The following is a 21,277-nucleotide window of genomic DNA, read 5'->3' as shown; positions in this document are numbered from 1 at the left end:
GCCCTAAGTGTCACATCTCCATGTCATTTAAACACCTCCAGGGATGGTGACGTCACCATTTCCCTGGGCAGCCTGTTTAGTACTTGACAACCCTTTCTGAAAAGAAATTTTTCCTAAATGTCCAATCTAAACCTCACCTGGTGCAATTTGAGGCTGTTTTCTCTCATTCTATCAGTTGCTGTTTAGAAGAGGCCGAGTCCCAGCTGGCTGTTCTCTCCTTCCAGCTCGCTGTACAGAGCATGGACGTCCCCCTTGAGCTTCCTTTTCTCCTGTCTAAACAGCCCCAGCTCCCCCCAGTCACTCTTCAAAGGACTTTCTTCACCTGCTCCACTGCCCTTCTCTGGACATGCTCCAGCACCTCAATGTCTGTCTTGCAGTGAGGGGCCCAGAACTGACCACGGAACTTGAGGTGTGTCTTCACCACTGCCAAGCACAGGGGAACAATTCCTGCCCTGGTCCTGCTTGTTACACTGTTGCTGATTCTGATAAAGCCAGGATGCCACTGGCTTTCTTGGCCACCTGGCCACTGCTGGCTCATGTTAAGTTGGCTGCTGACCAGCACACCCAGGTCCTGTCCCAACAAGCAGCCTTCCAGCCACCCTGCACACAGCCTGCAGCACTGCCTGGCGTTGTTGTGACCCAAGAGCAGCACCCAGCACTTCACCATGTAGAACTTCATACCAATGGCCTCAGCCCAGTGATCCAGCCTGTCCAGATCTCTCTGCAGAGCTTTCCTACCATTTTGCACACCAACATTTTTGCCCAACTTGGTGCCATCTGCAAACTGACTGAGGGAGCACCTCACTCCCCCATCCCAACCACTGATAAAGATACTACACAGAACTGGCCCCAACACAGAGCCCTAGGGAACACTGCTTGTAACTGGCCACCAACTGGATTTAACTCCATTTACCACCACTTTTTTGGACTCAGCCATCCAAGCCATTTTTTTACCCAGCAGACTGTATCTGTCTAAGCCATGAGCAGTTTCCCCAGGAGAATGCTGTGGCAAACAGTGTCAAAGCCTTTATTAAAGTCCATGCAGACAACACTGACAGCATTTTCCTCATCCACCTTAAGTAGGTCACCTTGTCACAGAAGCCAAGCAGGTCAGTCAAGCAGTCTGCCTGTCACAGATCCATGCTGACTGGATCTGATCCTGGCTGTTCTGCGTGTACTACGATGATCAAGATCATCTGCTCCATGACCTTCCTCAGCACAGAGGTCAAGCTCAGAGGCCTGCAGTTCCCTGGATCCTCCTTCTAGCCCCTCCTGAAGATGAGCACCACATTTACCAACCTCCAGTCACCTGAGTCCTCCCCAGTTAGCCAGGGCTGCTGGGAAATGATTTAAAGTGGCTTTACTGAGCTTCTTCCCTAGCTCCCTCAGTACCCTAGGGATCCCATCCAGCCCCATAACCTTCTGTGTCTTGGGGCTGTAGCAGGTTGGATCAGAGAGGCTTTGCTCTCCTCCACATGGCTGTCTTCCAGCTCAAGGTGCTGGGTACCCAGAGAGGAACTAGTCTTACTATTAAAGCCTGAAGCAAAAAAAAGGCATTAAGTACTTCTGTTTTTTCCTCATTCTTTGTCACTGTGCTTCCTCCCATATCCAATCTCCATCCAAGATGGAGATTCTCCTTGGACCTCCTTTTGTTGCAAGTGTACTTAGAGAAATATGTTTAGTTATCTTTTACAGTGTAACCAGATGAAGTTTTAGCTGGGCTTTGGCCCTGTATAACTTTACAACATCCACACAGTCCCGAGTTGCCGGCCCCTCCTCCCACAGGTCACACACTTTCCTTTTTCTGCTGTGTTCCAGCCAAGGCTCTCTGTTCAGCCTGGCCAATCCTCACTGCTGGCTCATCTTCCAGCACCTTTAAGATTTACTTCTTAAAGGATGTCCTGGACTCCTCTGCCCTTCAGAACTGCCTCCCAAGATAAAGGAGAAATGTGGCCATAATAGGCAAAAGTACACAGGGCATGTTCCCAGAGTTCAACTAACTTAACCATACCAATAAATCCACAAATTGCAGCATACCATTAATACATGAAGCACACAATGTTCATTTATTAAATTTCAGTGTATTAGCTTATTTTTCAACATTAAATGTGAACTATTAACCAAATGAAAAGTGAGTTGTAGAACTAAATATTGTCTTCTTTTGGCTTAACCAGGAACACAAGTGAAAAATAAACCTGCTTCAGAGAATTTAGTATGCAGCAAGCAAAATTATTTTTAAGAGAGATATGAAAAGAAAGGGTTCGACATCACAAATATTTGAATTTAAAAATTAAATTGAACTTTACAGTTAATAAACCATCACGTATCTGCCAACAATGCATCCCATGGCACAGTGAATTAGTCTTACTCTTGGAGGCTTTTCTATATAAACATTAAGTTTCTCATTAAATTGCTTTTACTTTCAGGGGGATAAGAAATTAGGTTTTTTATTTTTGTGAATAGGCACTATATAAAAGTAAATGAGCATAAGAAATATACATAATTCTGATATTCTTGAATTCTGCTCATGCTTCATGTTAAGCAACAAGGAAAGGAAATACTGCAAATACCCTTTTTACAGTCTCACTTAAAAAAAAGATAAGCAATCACTGAAGTGCATATATTAGCTAAATTGTAATGAGAAGGCTAATGAGACTGTTAAATTTTAAGTCTAATGATCTTTGTTTTCCATTGCATTTGAGTGACTGCTTCTTGCAATGTGAGATCAAAGCCTTCACCACACACATGTATTTCCTCTCTGCCTTTAAATCATTCTAAGAGAAAATCACTCAGTAATATGCTTAAAAACCTAATGCCTTGCCCATCTAAAAAATTATTTCAAACCAATTTCTCCTGGATTTCAAACAGAATTCAGAGCGTGAGTCTCCTGACCCTAAAACACGTTCAGTTTCTGAGAAAACAGTTCTTGCTTTCACTTGTTTTACATTCTTCTCTTCTGGATTTAAGGTAAATAAATTTTGTAAGAGCTGGTTACATTTAAGTATTTTCTGAGGTATTAAAAGATTCCTTTTCCCAGGAGAGAAGGATGCACAAAAACAGACCTTCTTCCGTTATGTCCTCCTTTATACTATTACAAAAGTCATTCTGTTCAGCAGAGCAGGGAATTGAAGGAAGACCTGACAGCATCAGGCAGTCAGTGCACCTCTCCACAGCAGTTTCAGTATTTGGTGAATGTGGTCTAGGTGTGCTCACTCTACAGGAATCCCTTTACTCCAGAAAAACCAGACTCACTGTTTCTCATACTGTGGCTTGAGAAGAGAAAACAGGTAAAGGAAAGAAAGCCCACAGGTTTAGATAAATGAGATATCTAAGAATGTTAAGGGCATCCTCCCACTTACCAATATCAATGCAGAAAAATATATTTTATCTAGCAGGTGTTCCTGATTCTCTTTTAGCAGAAAGTAAGAGCTGAAGGAAGAGGAACACTATTCCACAGGATAGACACTGGTCATAAACATGTTAATTATTGTTTAATAATAGATCTTCTGTTGCTTTAGAACAGTTGGTTGGAATAAACAACAAAAAAAAAAAATCAGAGAAGCAACTGCCTAATGCTGTATAAAATATTTCAATAAATTGACAAATTCAAACTACCACCTTAGATGGTCACTAACATTAAGTAAAAAAAACAACCCCCCCATCAAAAACCAAACCAAATTTTTGCTTGTTTTAGACATTTTCCAAATAATCCTCAACTCCCCCCAAAAACACCCAACACAACAGAAACAACCTCCACAGAGAGTAATTTGTTAACTATGTAAGTACTATATATTTAATTGCAGAACTCTTGACAAATGGATTATATTCAGTTGAAAGTCTGAAAACATTTAAAAAAATTTTTTCTTTGTTTTTAAAGAAATATCATTCTTTTTGCAGGTAACATTCTGAAGCATACATTCACATGCTACTAATCTTGTCTGTCTTTCTCCCAGCTAGCATTTCTGATCCTCTGATACAAGAAGTAAGAAGGAGTTTAGTTAGAAAATTTATTTAAAAGAATGACTAAAAATAAGATCAAAATGGCCATTAAGAACGGAACTAACATAGGCTGGAATTGGAAAGAACTGTAAAATAAATGCAGCTGTTATTTTTCTGGTTTTATTAAATTTGCATTTGCAGAATTTAGACTAATAAAAGAAAACTAAAGCTGTTTTAAAAAGCAATAGAATGTAATTAATTTCTCAAGTTATTCTTCTTGAGGAATAATGGAGTTTTTCACTTACCAATTTAGCCTCAGACTGCACTGGCTGTGGGGAGGAAGGCCCTGGGATTCCTGGGATACTAGGCACCATGGTGACAGGTCTAACAAGCTGACCAGATAAAGTATAAAAATGAAGAAAACCTGAGTATGTTATCATAATAGAGAGCATTTGACAGCACTACCCTCTGAAGCCAAAACAGCTATCAAGGTGCTTAAAACTAAGTTCTATGCTGCACTTATGCAAATCTGCTCCACTTTCAAATTAATATAGCATCATGCTTACTTACTGGAACTGCAGCAGGGACATGCACATTAGAATTTGTGATAGATGCAGGAATAGCAACAGGCATGGTTTGTCCATTAGGAAGATGTAACAGCAGAGGAAAAGGACCTGGAACTGGACTGAAAAAGGAATGAACTATATAAAAGAAAACTTATCCAGAGAAGAGAACAAGTTTACACATTATTTTAAATTGGTTTGTTTCTTTACAGGTATAATGTATAATTTACTTGGAGATCAAAAATATGAACTTAGTGATGTGGAGAACATGGCATTATATCTCACATGTAGTGAAAGTCCAATGTTTCATGTGTAGTAAAGCATCACATTACACCAAAGCATCTCAAATTCATATATTAACTGCAGAAACAGTAACTGAAAGTAAATCAGATTTTCAAATTCTGCAAGAAAATGTTTTGCTAAGATTTATATAACTTACACTATTGGTCTGTTAGATGATGGAGCTTGGGTGATAACAGTACTAGAAGTTGGTGATGGTATTGCCTGCTGAATAATAACACTTGAGTCAGAACTCGTAAGCAGTACATTGGGAACCTGGAGCGATGCTGGACGAACTATTGTTGATGTAGGCTGTGCAGTCTGCTGCAGTGACACTTCCTGAGGAAAAATAAAGCTTCATCAGTGTGTAAAATACAATTACAGACCACTAATTCCAACTGTTAAATGAATGCAGTTTGATGGAACAAATCAGAATTTCTGTAACATTATGCAAATAGAATCAGTTATACAATTAAAAGCATTCAAAAAACTCCCTCTGGATGAATCATTTAAACCAAAGTAAAATTGTTTCAACAACAGTGATTTTACTTTTATGACAAACCTGCCTCAATTTGTTCTAAGGCTACTATTATTTCTTATTGCTTCTAATTCAGTTTTGATCAGATTTTAATTTTTTCCCCAAGAAACCCATGGTACTACCAGCACCATCATGTTTACCCACACTCCGAATAAGGAAAATGTTTTATGATGTCCTTACGTACATTTCAGTTTCAGTCCATTGTTCTGGATTTAAACAAGAGAAACAAGACATTTATGGTTCAGTAAAAACAATAGCAACAGAAAATTTTTGACCCTTTTTCTGTAGCTCTCTAACTAGAGTGATAAGAGTACTTGGAATGTTATATTCAGAACTCTGCAAGATACATGCACATCCTGATGCAGAAAAAAATTATTTGAGCACAGAAATAAAACTTTCTTAGGTGAAAACAAAGAGTAGGCAGAAATCCCTATAGCTCTTAGCTTAGCAAGCAGGTAAAGCACGTTATCAGTTGAATGCTGTATATCTATTTGCTGTTTCTGAAAACCCAGAAAGGCCTTACTGCAACCAGTGCCTTCATTCTCAGGGAACCCTTGCTATTGCCAGACTTCAAATTTACCTTCAGCAGACTTGTAGCCAAGTTATTCTTTTGTCAATGCCTACTGCAATCAATGACACATAAAATCACATTCTTAAGACCAGCAAACTTTAGTTGCTCGGCTGCTAAACAGTAATTCAAAGAGAAATCTCTATACCTGTGTCACACAGACAGCACTGATTATTATTTTCTTTGAATGAAGTTTTGAAAATTCATCCACAAAGCTTTAAGTAGTAAACTCTGAGCTCTCCAAGCAGATTGCTTTTCTTTGTATATATTAATGCAGAAATGTGTGAGATCCTCTGAGCAATTCATAGAACTGTAAGCTTGCTGGCAAACTGTGGGCTTTACAAAACAAAAGACTTTAGATGATGAAATTTTCTCCCTCCAAAAGCTCAGAGGCTAGATTTGTCATCGGGGTTCACTAGTTCATTCATGCTTTTCCCCAAGGGACCTATAGAAGACTTAGAAGACTATTCACAGTGAATGAGAGTTTTTGGAGAATAACAGTGAGCTGTGCTGAGGAAAGTGGAATTGTTTTAGTATCAATCTGGGGTATAATATCTGACTGCACTTAGCACTACAGATGAGCATTCAGAAAAAGACAACAAACTAGTACAGAATTGTGGAAACAAAGAAAAAAAGCCCTGTATTGTTAGTACAGGATTAAACACTACTTTGCAAGTAAGGAATTTGGTATAACACCTTACAGATCTTATTCAGGAGACAGAACTGCTTGACTGTGGGAAATTCAGAGCTCAGAGCACCAGGTGAACCTGTATGCTAGCACAAACAAGCTGCACAATTCAAGCAACATCACAGTGGTTCTTACATGTGAACAAAGACCACGAGATCATATGTACACTTGATAAAGAACGGACCCTTGGAAGGACTTCCACAGAATCACAGATTGTTTGGAGCTGTAAGTGACCTTTAGAAACCACTCCAGTCCATCTCTTCTGCCATGGCTAGGAACATTTTTCATGAGATCAGGCTCCTCAGAGTCCCAATCAGCCTGACTGAGCACTTTCTGAACCCAGCCTAGAAGCCACTGGTGTGTCAGTACCACCTCCTACCTCTGGGCAAGCTGCTGGGACTGGTCTCCCAACTGTTGCTGAAAGCAGGTAACTACATACAAGTGAGACAGTAAGTGATGGCATTCTGTCAATACTTCTTTGCTGCTCCTAACAGAAGCTTTATTAATGCATGTTCTAATAAATACTGATTGTAAAACTTGGCCTTTCCCTGGCTTGAATTCCTATCAGGAAAAGGACAATCTGAAATTTTTAGACACAATGTTCTATGGAAACCAGATTTCAGCACTAGTCAAAATATTAATGCACAAAATTCTGAAATAAATCTGTAAAATTCTGAAAATGAAAACCTCACATACAATCGTTTCTGTGTTTTGAAAGATTACATAAATGCTTTGTTTACAAGATCAGAAACTATCTTCAGCCACTAAAAAAGAACATGTTCATTCATGAGTGTGTTTATACAGCTGAAAAAGTATTTTCAATCTCCTCTTTACACTAACTTAGTCTTTGCTATACTGAAAAATGCATGCAGGTGCCTGTTACTGCAACAACATGGTAAAAACATAACCTGCAGATTTAAGAAGTATTGCTTTAAAATAAACTGACATTTTAAAAGCATATAAAAACTAAACCAGAGACCCAACAGTCTGATGGAAGATTCTAATGGATCACTAATGCATTGCACTAATGAAGTATAAATTTTGTCTAGAATAAAATACATTGTAAATATACTCCCCTAAAGAACAAGAAAAATAGAGCTGAATTTGCAATCATAAGATTAAGCGAAAGTGACCTTACCTTTACCTACCTTTCCTTACAGGACAAAAGTTTAAGCCCACCCAAAGGTACTAGACTTACTAAAAGGACTTCTCCAACTCTTGTAATTCCTATTCTTGAAGCTACAACCCACTGAATGGGAAATTATAGAACAGGATAGTTACTTTAAATGTTCTCAGCTGTGCATATTTGCAAGTATTTCCTATCTAAAAGCAAATTTCATGCAATAACTTTCTAATGCTATCAAAAATACATAGAATTCTTTATACAGAAATGTAGATGGCCAGAACTAATACCATATTTGATTAATACTGTAAGAGAACAACTGGTTTTAAAGTAATTAAATTACGCAGTTAACTACTTGGCAAGAACTGAGCAACTTTTAAAACTCTGTTGAAGGCTGCCCTTTTAAAGTCCTGTTAATAAACAACTATAACGTTTGAAAGCTCTTATTACTTTAAGGCTTAAAGACTTTATACACTTCTAATGATATCTTGGTCTATTCAAAGCAAAGTATTGACTCTTACTGAAGCCTAACAGAACTCATGGAACTCTCAGAAAACTAGGAAAACAGTTAAGCATACTTTTTTGAGAGACCCCAATGAATTATTTTGACAATTACAAGGACAATTCGAATTGCCTTGCACATACATAAATAGGCTGTAATCATTTAAAACTACTACAATATATGCAGCCAAAAAAATGGTTACAGTTAAAACCATCTATGCCTTGAAAAAATCCCTTCTCTCTTTCAATACATCTGCAAAAGGAGAACACAAAAATCTAACTGAACAACACTCTGCTCACATTTCTCAATATCTGCAGGTCACGTAGAACTGTACACTCCAAGCAGCGCCCTCAGCCTTGCTCAGCTTGTCTCTACAATCAGACATGAGAATGGCATTGAGCAGCAGCACTGTCACAGTGACACACCAAAATTGCATCATCACTGAGACTAGTTTATAAATACTGCCAAGCATTGAGATAGAATTTTCACTTGTAATGATGCTAATGAGATACTGTCTATTGTATGAAGACAGTAACATTATCTCCTTCCAAAGTTAGATTACTTGGAATAAGTATTTGCAGCAAAAAAATAAACTAACCTCTGAAATAAAGACTTATGATTTGAACTATGACTCACTTAATCCAATCTTTACATATATTCCTTTAAAATGTTTTTACTGTTTTTGAGATTGCATGATTGCCTTGATTAACCATGATTACTCATCCTTGCTAACTAATGAAACTCAGACAAACTTTGTAAGGACAAATCTGAATTAAAACTCTTTACAACTTCTGTCACACACTTAAGGTTGTCCTCACATTAGTTCTTCTGGCAATATAAGAGCTGAAATAGAGAGGTTCAGACTGGATCTGAAGAAAAACAGTCTACCCACAGGAACAGCCCGGTACTGGAGCAGGTGGCACTGAGTCTCTCTCTCACAGAGGTTTCAAGACCAGACTGTGCAAAGTGCTGAGTAACTTGGTCTCATCTCAGAAGTAACCCCAGCTTTGAACAGGAAGTTGGACCGGGAAACGCAGCAGTCCCTTCCAACCTGAATTACCTGGGACCCAAAAAAGTCTTGCTGATTCCTGGGAGTAAGGCACCTAATTCCCTCATACACAGACTGCCCAATGAAGATGCACATAAAGACTGACCAGAGCAATAGCTATGCTTTATTATGGTCTGCTCCTAACGTTTGTGTTTACTGAAGACTAGAAATAATTAACTCCCTAATTTTGCTCCAGTTTCTGTACTTCAAGAGAACTCCACAAGATGAAAACACTGCAAATCACATATTAAAGTGATCACTACTAATGATGAGGCATAAACAAGAATAAAGAGCCCTTTTAATATTTTCTAAGATAGCATAAATCTTAAATTTTATTTCTTTTCTGGCTTTCCTGGATGGCCAGCTTTACTGGAAGCAATTATTCTAGTGAACAAAGCTAACTGAAAAATTGAACAAGTTACCTATATATCCACTGGAATGTGGCAAATGACAACTCTCTTCCTTTCAATTACCTATGCAGTGTGGCCATCACCATATACAATAAATTTACAGATGATCAGAAAGTTAAAAAATAAATTGCAAGAAGAGAAAAATAAAGGTTCTGACCTTTTCATCATTGGTAGTAGACTCTGGATGAGGTAAAGGACTATCTTGATGAGTTGTCTCTACAACTGAAGGTTCTTCAATTTTATTTCTTATAATTGGTGTTGCAAGAGGGGACAGATCTAGAGGCATCTATGAGCAACAACATAAAACAAAATTAGTCAATGTTTAAAAACAAAACTGAGCAAAAAAATATAAATATAAATAAGAGAAATACCAGCCCATTACAAGACAGAGGTGCTGATGTTTGAAAGGTCTTGATGCAGATGCATCACCAGTCACGGCTATTTTACCAGCACCTACATGAACACCCATCTTCAGTAACACAAATGTCTTTCAACACCAATGTCAGACTAAATATTTTCTTCTTGAGAATTAAAAACATTCCTAGAGTTTTCCATTTCCAAGGGCCATAAGAAAATTATAGATGCAGAAGGACTGTGTTGCAGTTTAAAAATTACAGCTAAATTAAGGTATTAGCCTTCTGTATATTATTATACCTCCTGCCACAAAGCACAAAATCCTAACCACATTTGCAAATTGAGAAAGTTAGTATAGACAAATTTCAAGCTTATTGCAGCTAATAATTATTGAAAAAGCAAATTTTCTATTAGTATACGGATAAAATTCACTAGGACATCTAGAATGCCTTAAAGAAATTGAGCAACAAAAGTACTTAAAACAAAACTATAGATTTGAAAGCCTATATTCCTGTCTAGTTTGCCATCCAAATACTTTGGAAGAAATTTCCCCCAAAGAAGCTTTTTCCAAATGCCTTTTTTTCAATTAAATTCCTAGTTTTTCTGTGCAACATATCACTAATAGACAGGGAAGAATGTAAGAAGTGGAATTTCTTCTTATATCACAAGTGACTATGAAATATTACAGAAAAAAACTCAACTATCAATCCCCTAGAAAGTGAGCTATTATGGTACATTTTTCCACACTTTGTCATGATTGTTCGTGTATATAAATCATTTATAGATATAGCAGGACTGTGTTTTTTTCTTGTAACACAGAGGCCAGCTTGGAAAATTAGTATCAATTAAAGAAATAAACAAAATATTTAAAATACTTTGCAGTAGATACAACCTTCTTCAAAACAGTGGTGAGCTATACAGAAAATAGTCTTGGTAAATAAAAAATCAATTTTACCATATGTCATGATCTAGAAACAGTCAGCATACAGCAACTAAAAATGTAAACTTATAAATCCATTATTTGATACAGCTGTTATAAAGCAGGGGTGAGGCTTGGTCAGGTATGGATAATAATCCATCCTATTCACAAGTATCTCTCAAAATCTTTACTGAAACAAACAAACTGAAGCCACTGATTCTGCAAAACCTATATAAATAGGTATAAAACCATATTTTTCATCACTACCTATAGATGTCAACCAGGTAATCAACTAAAGACAAAATCAGTCTAAGGGGACATTGAACAAAAGTTTTTACTTGCTGAAGTATTTAAATATTTAGGTTCCTAACCAGTTATGACTGGGAAGCACTGAAATGAAAAACAAGAGTAACATTTAAATGTATAGCAAGTTCCTCACAAAAACATGAAGTTGTTAAACAGATACAGTTTAAGTTTTTATAATGTTTCAATCTGTACACTAAAAATAAGTAGATCTTTATGTTGTAATCAATAGTTTTAGCAAAAGTGTTCATTCAACACATAATGAATATAACCATAACCAAATTACTGACACTGAGTAAAATTCACTCAGTACTTAATTCTCATTATCATGATGACTGATTCTTACAGTAACATCAATATTCAAAACCAATCAAAATGGTCAGTGTTCACATATTATTGTTTCACGTGTGTTTTTCTTTCTGCTAAAAAACTTACTTTTCACAGTCCTTTTTTGCTTATTCAGTACCTCAGGAAATTTCAATCAAAACTGGTGGTTAACTTCAACAGATATAGACTAGATACTTACATGATTAGGACAATGTGTCCCATTATCAATGCTAAACATGAAAAATTAATCAGGTAAACTAAACTTCAGAAGAGTAATCATAGATTTGTATTCTCTACATACAACACATATAAGCAGCTAACATGATTATTGGTACAGTTATAAGGCAACATATAAATCCAAAGTCTGTTTTCTCAATAGAATTTCTGATATTAAAAAAGTGGAAGCTCTGAGGAAAAAAAATGTTTTGAACATACTTTCTTAATGTCATCTTCAGAAGCCTTTTTAAACTCATTTTCAAAAGGACTTGCTAATTCATTGAATAAGCCCACTTCTTCACAGTTCTTCAAGAATCGAGTTGGTGTTGGTGTCTGATCTGAAAAGAAGTGTATAAAACCCCCACAATTTTATTTTTACAATACCATTTATGAACCTACTTGTCCTAAATAATTGTCAGAATATAAACAAACAGAAAGAGACGAGGAGGTGGCTGGGAACCCTCGGGCTGCATCCTGCCCTGCGGGGAGGCACTGGCAGGCAAACTCCACCTGCTGGAGACAGGAGCCTGCAAACCACCCTGACAATTCTAGCAGGGAACCACAGCATTTCCTTTGTGTCCACAAACCACGGGGAGCTATTCTCAAATGCACAGCAGAACACTTCAACGAGCAAGCAGACTCTATTTGCAAACAGAGATAAGGACTACATGAAGGCTTTTAATTAGAAAACCAATGAGAGAAGTGCACACCTCAAAGCCAGCTTGATTCCTTTCCTAATTTGACAGCAGTAGTGGTTATTTCCAAGTGCATGAACTTCTAAAGGAAAGCGTGGCTGTGCACAAGATCATATTGACTCCTATGATGCCTCTGATCAAGCTGGATTCATAAGACTTCAGGCATCTGGGTGACTATCCCATGAAGCAGCTTCAAAAACATCTTTACATAAAATTCCTCTTAGTATATTTGCCTTATTTCACTGTTATTATCAGGTCAAAATTAAATACACTTGCCATGAAGTTACTTGCATTTAAAATACTGTGAAGTGGCATGATTGTGTGGATTTACTAAGCCTGCTGTCTGCAACAGCTCCTACACTGGAATGTGGCTGCACAGAGACACTCCCATAGCGTCATTTCTAAACACCTGATTATTTGAAAGGTCTCTTTTCTTGCAGTGTAAATGACAAGGAGCACATACAGAATTTTAAAATTTTTAACTGCTAGTTTAGGAGCAATATTTTTTTAATCTGCTCATTGTAACAAATTAGCAATGTACAAGGATAAAAAAAACCCCAAGAAAATGTCTGAAAGTCATTCTGAAGTTCATTTAGTCTGCTCCACCACTGAAAAAAACTCAGACTGACTGTAACTTCAGAATACTTAGCACATGCTAAGTATGCACACACTATCATTCAAAAACTCTCAAATATATAATGCAGTCAATCATCCATTGGTGATTACTTCTGATCCTGGACAAAAGTTGAAATTACTAAGGGATAACATGAATTCAGAGGTGGGAATAAAGTATTTTGAATTTAACCCAAAATGAACACCAAAGATCTGATCTTTCTTTTACTATCCCATTGGAAGAATAACCACTGATTCATTCTTCTAATATCATCATGATATGTAAAAGATGCTACATATTTTAAAATTTAAGAGACAAGTAATATCAATGAATAATTAAAACTGAAATACAGTTTAATTTAGTTACAGATCCTCTTAGGAGTACTCTTTATTAGCATGTTTTTATTCAATGCTTATATAATTAAATTATATAAGTATTGATAATTTAAAAATATTTGGATTATATATTGGATACGGATAAAAGTAACTTATGGAGAATAATACTGGCTTCAAATTCTGACATGCATTATGTAAAAAAACACTGCCTAAGCACACACTGCAGACAAGTATAGTGCAGAAAATGTATCACATTCTCTTAATGTGAATCTATGCATTATGTACAGAAAATGCATAAAGCACATGCCCATTCCAGCAGGAAAGAGAACAAACTTAACACAAGTGTATACTTACCAGCCACAATGACACTGTCATTACGAGCCGGCCCAAATTTCAGTGTCATCTCATGTTTGTGTTTATGGACAGCCAAATGATCCTCATTGGTAAAACGCTGCAGCAGAAAGTTTTAAGAAACAGCTGTAATTGGGAGTGTGAACACAACAAATTTTCCACAGAAAGCAATTTTTACAACACGTTAAACTACCATTACTATGTTAAAATACAACCCTCTAAGGCAGATATATCTTGTTCCTTGGTCAACAGTACCAAGCAGAAATATTATAAAACTCAAATTATGTTCATAGTAACTAAATATACCAGGGAAATTGCAGTATAGGTACCTGCATTCATCAAAAGTCCAAGATAACATTTCAGAGTGCTGCAGCCTCCATCAACCATCAGCAAACAGGTATTTGCTGTATTAATGGATCTTGACAATGTCTAGTAATTGATCACCACTACTTGATTACTGCATTGTGTGTATTACCACATTAATGAGAATTGATCTGTAATCACAAACTTCACTGCATTTAACAGCGTAAAGATAAAATAAAATACTGTAGCTCCTGCCCCTGACAATTTACTACATAAAACAAGGGGCAGGTAGAATGGGCAACACTAGAACAATGCCACACAACTGAAATGCTGTGAATTAACTAAACCTTTACCAGCATTTTAAAAACCTCTCAGGTTTGCTCATTTCATGCATACTTTCCCCAATTTTTGGGATATACGTTATAAAAAAGCAGTAAGCAGACAAACTAAGTGCTGTAGAAGAGACATTCTTACTTTCACTATTTGTTTATTTTCACTAATTTGCTGTGTATCTGTAATTGTGGGTGAAGTCAGTGTTTCAATTGACATAACCTAAGAAAATGTTTCCCAAGATGCAGCTTTCCTAAAAAGAACACATTTTATACAAAACACTGAAATTCTTAATTTTCTTTGTGAACATTTGAGCTCAAATTAATTTTTCTGGTTATGCCTCACTAATTTAAGTCACTCCACATATGAGAGATCCACGCCAAGAATCACCACTCAGGAACTAATACATAAACTGAATTTAGCTCAGAGTACAGTAATTCAGAATGTTTCCATGAAAAAGGACATGTGCATGTGGAACTGTGAAGGAAATTAAAAATGGAGGATCACTGTAAGACAGGGTGAAACATGAAAGGGACTTTTTTTTTTCCTTAGAACTTTACTGCCCAGATCTTCAGCTCTCTATAACTCCTGTACCCTATCTCTGCATACAGCATAAGCCAGAATTTTCTGCATTCTATCATGCTGAGAGACTTAAGTCTGTCTTTCTGTCCTCACTGAGTGGTGGAGCAGCCCTTCCAGAGGGAAGACGATGTCCAGAGCCTGACTCCCTCTCTCTCTTTTACAGGACGAGGCTGGCATCTGGGACATGAACTTCTCTCTTCACCTTCCCTGGAATCATGGGCTGGTGTAGACCCACACGCTATAAATTCTTGCTTTTCAGCAAAACATAAATACTTAACAGCAATTATCATAAGCCCTTTTTCTTCAATCTCTAAAAATACATTTCACTGTTTCACTTTTATTTGAACAATGCTAATAACTTCAGTTCAGACCATTACCTGGCCACATCCAGGGGCAGTACATAAAAAGGGTTTGTCATCACTCATATTCCACAGGTCGTTGTGCTACCTGTATTGAAATTAGAACATAACAAATTTTACAAATAATGCAAAAAATTATCAATACATCAACAAGCTATTTTAATATTCTATGGGCAAGAATTTCTGCCTTCTGACCATAGTAATATTCTAAATACCCATGATCCAGAGTATGGATTTCAGAACGGTACTACAGAGTACTTTCTGAACGTACATCTCAAGCAGAAATCCACGTGTTCACATGTAACATGACTAACTGCAAAAAGTATCTGAAAACACGGTAAGAACAACTTGTCACTGAAATCAAATACATTGCAATAATGATCCAATTCTCAGTTAGAAAGAGATCAAAGCAGCAGACAACACCATGCAGCCAAGGTTCTGGTGCCAACGGATGAAGAAGTAGTGTTCATGCCTTAGCCTTTTAACAATCATTATTTAAAGCTCATCATTAGAAGTAAGTTGGCACATCGCCCTTTGTGTAAACTGTTATGAATTTAATTACAAAAACATGTACTTTAGTAATGTTTCATGTATTTTAGTAATGTTTCAGCTACTTAATTACTGACAGTCTAAAAATACTTAAGAAGTAAGGTATCAATGATATTTGGCGCTATTTTGCATACTCACCCCACATACTAATACACATACCTGCCAGATTTCACATATAAACCTGTTTCATAGGGCAAACTATCATATCCTCCTTTTCATGGCAATGAACTGTAACTAAAAGAAGATATTAATTACTATGCATGCTAAAAATATAATAATGAATTATTTTTTGTAAAGATAAATGATAAAATGTCCACTATTCACCCATGAAACACAACAGTTTTTCACATAAATAGTTTACTTCAATACATTCTCTAATTAGTTGTGGAATCTGTAGCTTTGCCTTGGAGGAAATACATTAATCTTTAAATGAGTATTTCTACTGAGAACTAACGGTGTTAGTTCTGAACACTATTTAGACTGATGAAGTAAATAAAGGCGAATAAAGATGAATAAAGATGTTTTTATGATTAAAGATCCAGGCAGAATAAACCCATGTCATCCCCAGCATACTGATCATGCAGAGTTGCAAGGATTCTCAAACTGTCTAACCATCCTAAGAATGTAAACTTCTGGTACACATCTGGGCACTAGACACAAGACATATCAAGTAAGCATAAGCAAATAATTTCAGACTTATTACCTCAGAGATCTGTAGGGAATACTGTATCTGATCCTTCTGGATGTACCTGTACAGTAAAAAACCACTGTGTATAGACTTTTTTGGATACTCCTTCAAAGAGGAGGAGATCCCAGTGTCCTTGGTGATGTTCACCCAACAGCAAAAAAAGAAAAGCATGGCATGCAGGAGATTTTAAACTGTCACTTCTAAATATATATGTTTCAAGGAGTGGGGATACTGAGCGGAGATCAGAAGTCAAGAGAGATGAATGGCTGCCAGAAACTTCAGAGTCTTTGGCACAGAAAGCTCCGGGAAACATTTACATCCCAAAGAAAGGATGCCAAAGTAAAGCAGAGATGAAGACTGTTCCACTGTCTGCAAAGAGTTCATAACCTGTCTCAAGTTTCTGAAGGAATGAAGTATTGTTTTTAACTGTTCAAACCATGAACTTGGTACTTTCACTACTGAGGAATATTAACAAGATTATGGTAAGTCTCAATACTCGTGACTAACGCTTCAGGGTAAGAAATAAGGTCCTTATCCATGACAGTTTAAGAGTATATCCTTACAACATGTGGAACTTCAACACTGTTAACAGCTATCCCACTCTTCTTCAGCTATGCAACAATCTAATTTCTTCAAATGCAGGCCCAAAGTAACAGAGTTAGTCTTGTTTAGATCTCCAGAGGAATTAGTTTTTCTGAACCTGTCATCATAGGGCACTGTATACTTATTTAATGGCTACATATGCCACCATATGCCAATACAGACATGTGGATATGTATTATGAGTAAAAAGCAATACCCATATAAGAAATGTCTAATGGTTGAAGAAACAATTATGATTTGGTTTCTTTGAATCCAAAGCATGAAGATTTTGATTAATTGAAGTACATGTATGACATTTTTTCCACACTGTTACTATGTCTTGTCAGTCTCAGAGATGCAGTTTTAGCCATAAAATCAACTCCCTCCATGCTGTCAGTATTTTTTGTAGGTGAGAAGATGTAAATTTTTTAGGTCCATTCATTTTCTCTTTTCAAGGAATATTACCACGTCTCATATTTGCATGTGAAGCTCTTATCTGGTTCCATGTCTTAAGTTTGTGGAGCCTGTGAATTTTGAATGCCTGATATACAAGTGAAAAATCAATCCTTGTGAAAAAGAAAAGCAGCGCTGTCCTTCTGGCAAACTTACTGGAAAAAAGTTGGAGATAAATTCATTTCCTCATCTTTGTAACATTATTTGACTGCAGGCCACATGGAATTTTGTGAGGTAATCCCTTGTAAAGAGATTCCAGATAATATCTGAAGAGAAAAAATTATGTTGAAGCACTACAATTTTTGCACCTAAAAGAAGTTCACTTGCATTCTAAGCAAGACCTTGGACATTAAAAATCTAAACAGAAACTGGATCTGACAGGATGGGAAAACAAAGGGCTCACATTCATTAGTGCAGCCAAATTGGTAAGAACTGTATTTACTGTTACAAAGACTTGCAAGGCTTGCACTTGGAACAAAATAACTCCATGCAACAGTGGAGGCTGAGGGGCAACTGACTGTCAAGCAGCTTTGGGGCAGAACCTGTAACTCCTGGTGGCCAACAAACCCAACATGATTCAGCGTCATGTCACTTGTAGCACTGAAAGACAAGAGGCTACTGGGATGAATTAACAAAGGCACAGCACCAAGATGAAGGGAAGTGATTGCTGTCCCATATCTGGCACTCTAAGACTAGAGCTGAAGTGCCACATCCAGAGTTGAGCCCCTCAAGACAGCTGATGATCTGGAGATCATCTGGGGCCCCACCAAAACAGCTAGGAGGCCGGACTATTACATAACAAGAAGAAGCAAAGTTTGTTCAGAATGGAGGAGTGCTAAGGATCTGCTTGCTGTCATAAACTGTCTAATGTATTGATACAGAAAAGTCAGATCCAGACTTTAGGTAGAGCATAATAAAAGGATGAGATGCAACATTCATGAGACACATCAAGAAAGTTAGGAGCAAGTGTAGAGGAAGAGGAACATAGCATTAAAACAAAAAAATCCCACAACACTGGAACAGGTTGTCAAGCAGGGCTGTGGAACCTCAGCCTTGCAGAAATTCAAAATTTGACTGGATGAAATTCTGTGCAAGATAACTGAAATTTCAAGTATACCGTAAAGATATCATAGCAAGGAACAGAGGTGAACAATTGCAATGGACAATCCAAACTTGGGTAACATTCTGACACCTTTAGAAGACTCTGTGTGGTCAAAAACCTGTTGCTACTACAAAATACACACAAACCCCATCCACTGCATCCTCTTTTCCTTCCGGATTGCATGTTGCCTGACAGGCATAAAAAAACTAACACAGAGAAGGCAAATTTTCAGGAAAAAGGGTTGGTAATTGCCACTCTAATTTCAAAGGGGTCTCTCCCTGCTGTAGACTGACTGCTCAAAGTGAGAATATCACAGTAAGAAAGGACAGTTTAGAAAGTACCTTTCCCCTGAAAACCAAAATAGCAACTTAGATGCCATCTTGACAAAAATGTTACTCATCCAGGCAAATGAGAAATATAATACATGAAGTGATAACCCTGTCCCTAGAGGGGAATTAAGAGTCACCCTGGACTGTTACCTAGGCAACAGCTAACACCTTGTCCCAGAGAAAAAAAGATGGTTCCTGAAGGAATCCAATAGGAATGTGAAACTCCAGCCTTAACTCATCTCTTCAAATAAAATGAACATTCAGTGAAATGATTCTTACTACAGTCCATTGAACTGCAACTTGCTTCTCTAAGTTTCAAACCCTACATTCCTTTCAGCAGCATAAAGAAATCCATATGTAGAATTCCAGTCACACAGTAACAGCATCAGAGCTGAATGCAAGAAAAACCTGAAATAATCTTTACAGTATAATCAACTTCAGTACTAAAATCACACTAATAATCTCACTTTTTTTGTGTTTGCTCTGTACTTTCAACACAAAAGTAAAACACACTCACATCATGCCTATTGAAAATGTAGCAAGCCTCTTTCATGGTGTTTGGAATGTAAACAGTACAGTAAACAATATAAATAAGTATATATCCATCTTTAAAGTATATATAGTATGGAGAAATTAAAATGAGTTTCCAAATAATTCACTAATCTTAAGGCAATGTGCTTATTTAAAAAATAAAAATGTCTCCATAAAATGTCACATTAATATGTATCTAAATGTGCTACAAAAATAGCTTCAACAATTATCTGCATATTTCCATAAGATTTTAATTAAACACCTTGGGTACTCTTGGTGGAAACTATTACTACATAGTCTGAGGCTTGCTTCCAAAACCTTTCAGAAGACAATCTTACAAAGAATAGAAGCCTACACTGACTTAAGCCATGTCTTGTTGGCTTATTTAAGTGGTACAGATTCTTCTGTTTTCTCTCAATTGCCGACATACAGGAGCATGGAAAATACAACTGACACTTTGTTTCAAATTTTTTTTACTGAACATTTCAGCAGCTGTTTAAAATATATATGAATCAACAGTCCTTGCAAAAACTTCTTCAAATTTGCTGAGAAAAGTAATTCTTCACAGGTACCTACTAAAGACTCACCAGATTTGCAGCTAAAGCCTCTACTTTACCTGTAGAAAGCAAGGTGTGAGCAAAAAGATGTCCATTCACAGAGCTGCTCACAGGCTGTGCACTCTTACCCTGGGATTACTTATTTTAAGCACTGTAACAATACAGAGCCTGCTCTCCTGAAACATCAGGGCTGACACAAACAGCACAGAAGAAAACTGCCAGAACTGAGCACAGAAAAGCCAGCTATGAACACACATAACCCCACAAAAAAACAAGAACTGTAAAACTTTTGAAGGACAGCATTCTTCTGGCCAACACGCCAAGAGGAGATGCATATTTTCACAAGTGTGTCAACCTCCTAAACTGGACAGTCCACAGAGGACAATCTGTCAGTCTGCAGCTACAGCAGTAGCTGATTTATCTCCTTCTGCTTAGGCAGAAGCACACCCAAGCCTTGCAGCTACACTGACCACTTGCATCTGGCTCCAACCCAAGAAATATCTGTACATTCTGGTTTGAAAAGATGAGAGTTGGACAAAAACTGTATCAGGCCATTGAGACAAGCCAGACTTACACTAGTTCAGCAGCATTCAGTCTGCTCTGAGTCCAAACACTACCAAGTGCTTATGTTACAGCACCACTGATGCATTTTCCTACGGATGTTTGCATTTCCTCAAGACCGGCCATGTCTAGTCAACATTTCCTTTTATTCATTACATTGGATCTGGGATTGTGCCCCCTTTTACTGCAAGATACAAAGCCTTACTGTATAGAGAATTATTAACTCTTAATCAACTTTCCTGTTGATCTCATCATAGTGTATAACTACTTTGGGTAATGTAAGACTTTACTTTAAAGTTTAATTTTATAATAGGAAACTGAAGTATAATAGAACCAGGTCAAAATTTTAAACTTTTATCAACTTTTAAGAATTTTACTTAAAAGTACATATTTATTCAAAGTCAAGTGAATGGAACATATTTACGACAGTAAAGAATAATATTCTCTTAATGGTTACCTGGAGAGCTGAATTTAGTGTTTTGCTTAGCTCCTTCCAAGATGTCTTTAGAAGGGGGCAGGTAGCTATTTTTGTTTTCTAAATTTCAACACCTCACAACTGAGATGACTTTTTCATGCAACCA

At 37.0% G+C, this 21,277-nt stretch overlaps 1 protein-coding gene across 5 annotated transcripts in view; it reads right to left on the bottom strand.

Moving 5' to 3' along the window:
- Positions 1-21,277, bottom strand: part of ATF2 (activating transcription factor 2) — a 48,704-nt gene that overhangs the window by 23,370 nt on the left and 4,057 nt on the right. For 3 of the 5 annotated variants that reach the window (XM_064434386.1, XM_064434387.1, XM_064434388.1), the window contains exons 3-10: positions 16,054-16,128; positions 15,364-15,433; positions 13,775-13,871; positions 11,997-12,115; positions 9,816-9,944; positions 4,942-5,120; positions 4,510-4,624; positions 4,245-4,331 (exon numbers count right to left, since the gene is read on the bottom strand). In XM_064434386.1, the coding sequence (XP_064290456.1) occupies positions 4,245-4,331; positions 4,510-4,624; positions 4,942-5,120; positions 9,816-9,944; positions 11,997-12,115; positions 13,775-13,871; positions 15,364-15,411 (774 nt within the window). In that variant the 5' untranslated portion in view covers positions 15,412-15,433; positions 16,054-16,128. Of the gene's footprint in view, positions 1-4,244; positions 4,332-4,509; positions 4,625-4,941; positions 5,121-9,815; positions 9,945-11,996; positions 12,116-13,774; positions 13,872-15,363; positions 15,434-16,053; positions 16,129-16,597; positions 16,644-21,277 lie in introns of all 5 variants that reach the window. The other 2 variants (XM_064434389.1, XM_064434390.1) reach the window with 2 other exon arrangements.

The sequence above is a fragment of the Passer domesticus genome, chromosome 10, assembly GCF_036417665.1.
Source record: "Passer domesticus isolate bPasDom1 chromosome 10, bPasDom1.hap1, whole genome shotgun sequence".
NCBI classification, from domain to species: Eukaryota; Metazoa; Chordata; class Aves; order Passeriformes; family Passeridae; genus Passer; species Passer domesticus.
The sequence above is the reverse complement of the archived record's forward strand: the minus strand, read 5'-3'. Positions and strand labels throughout refer to the sequence as shown.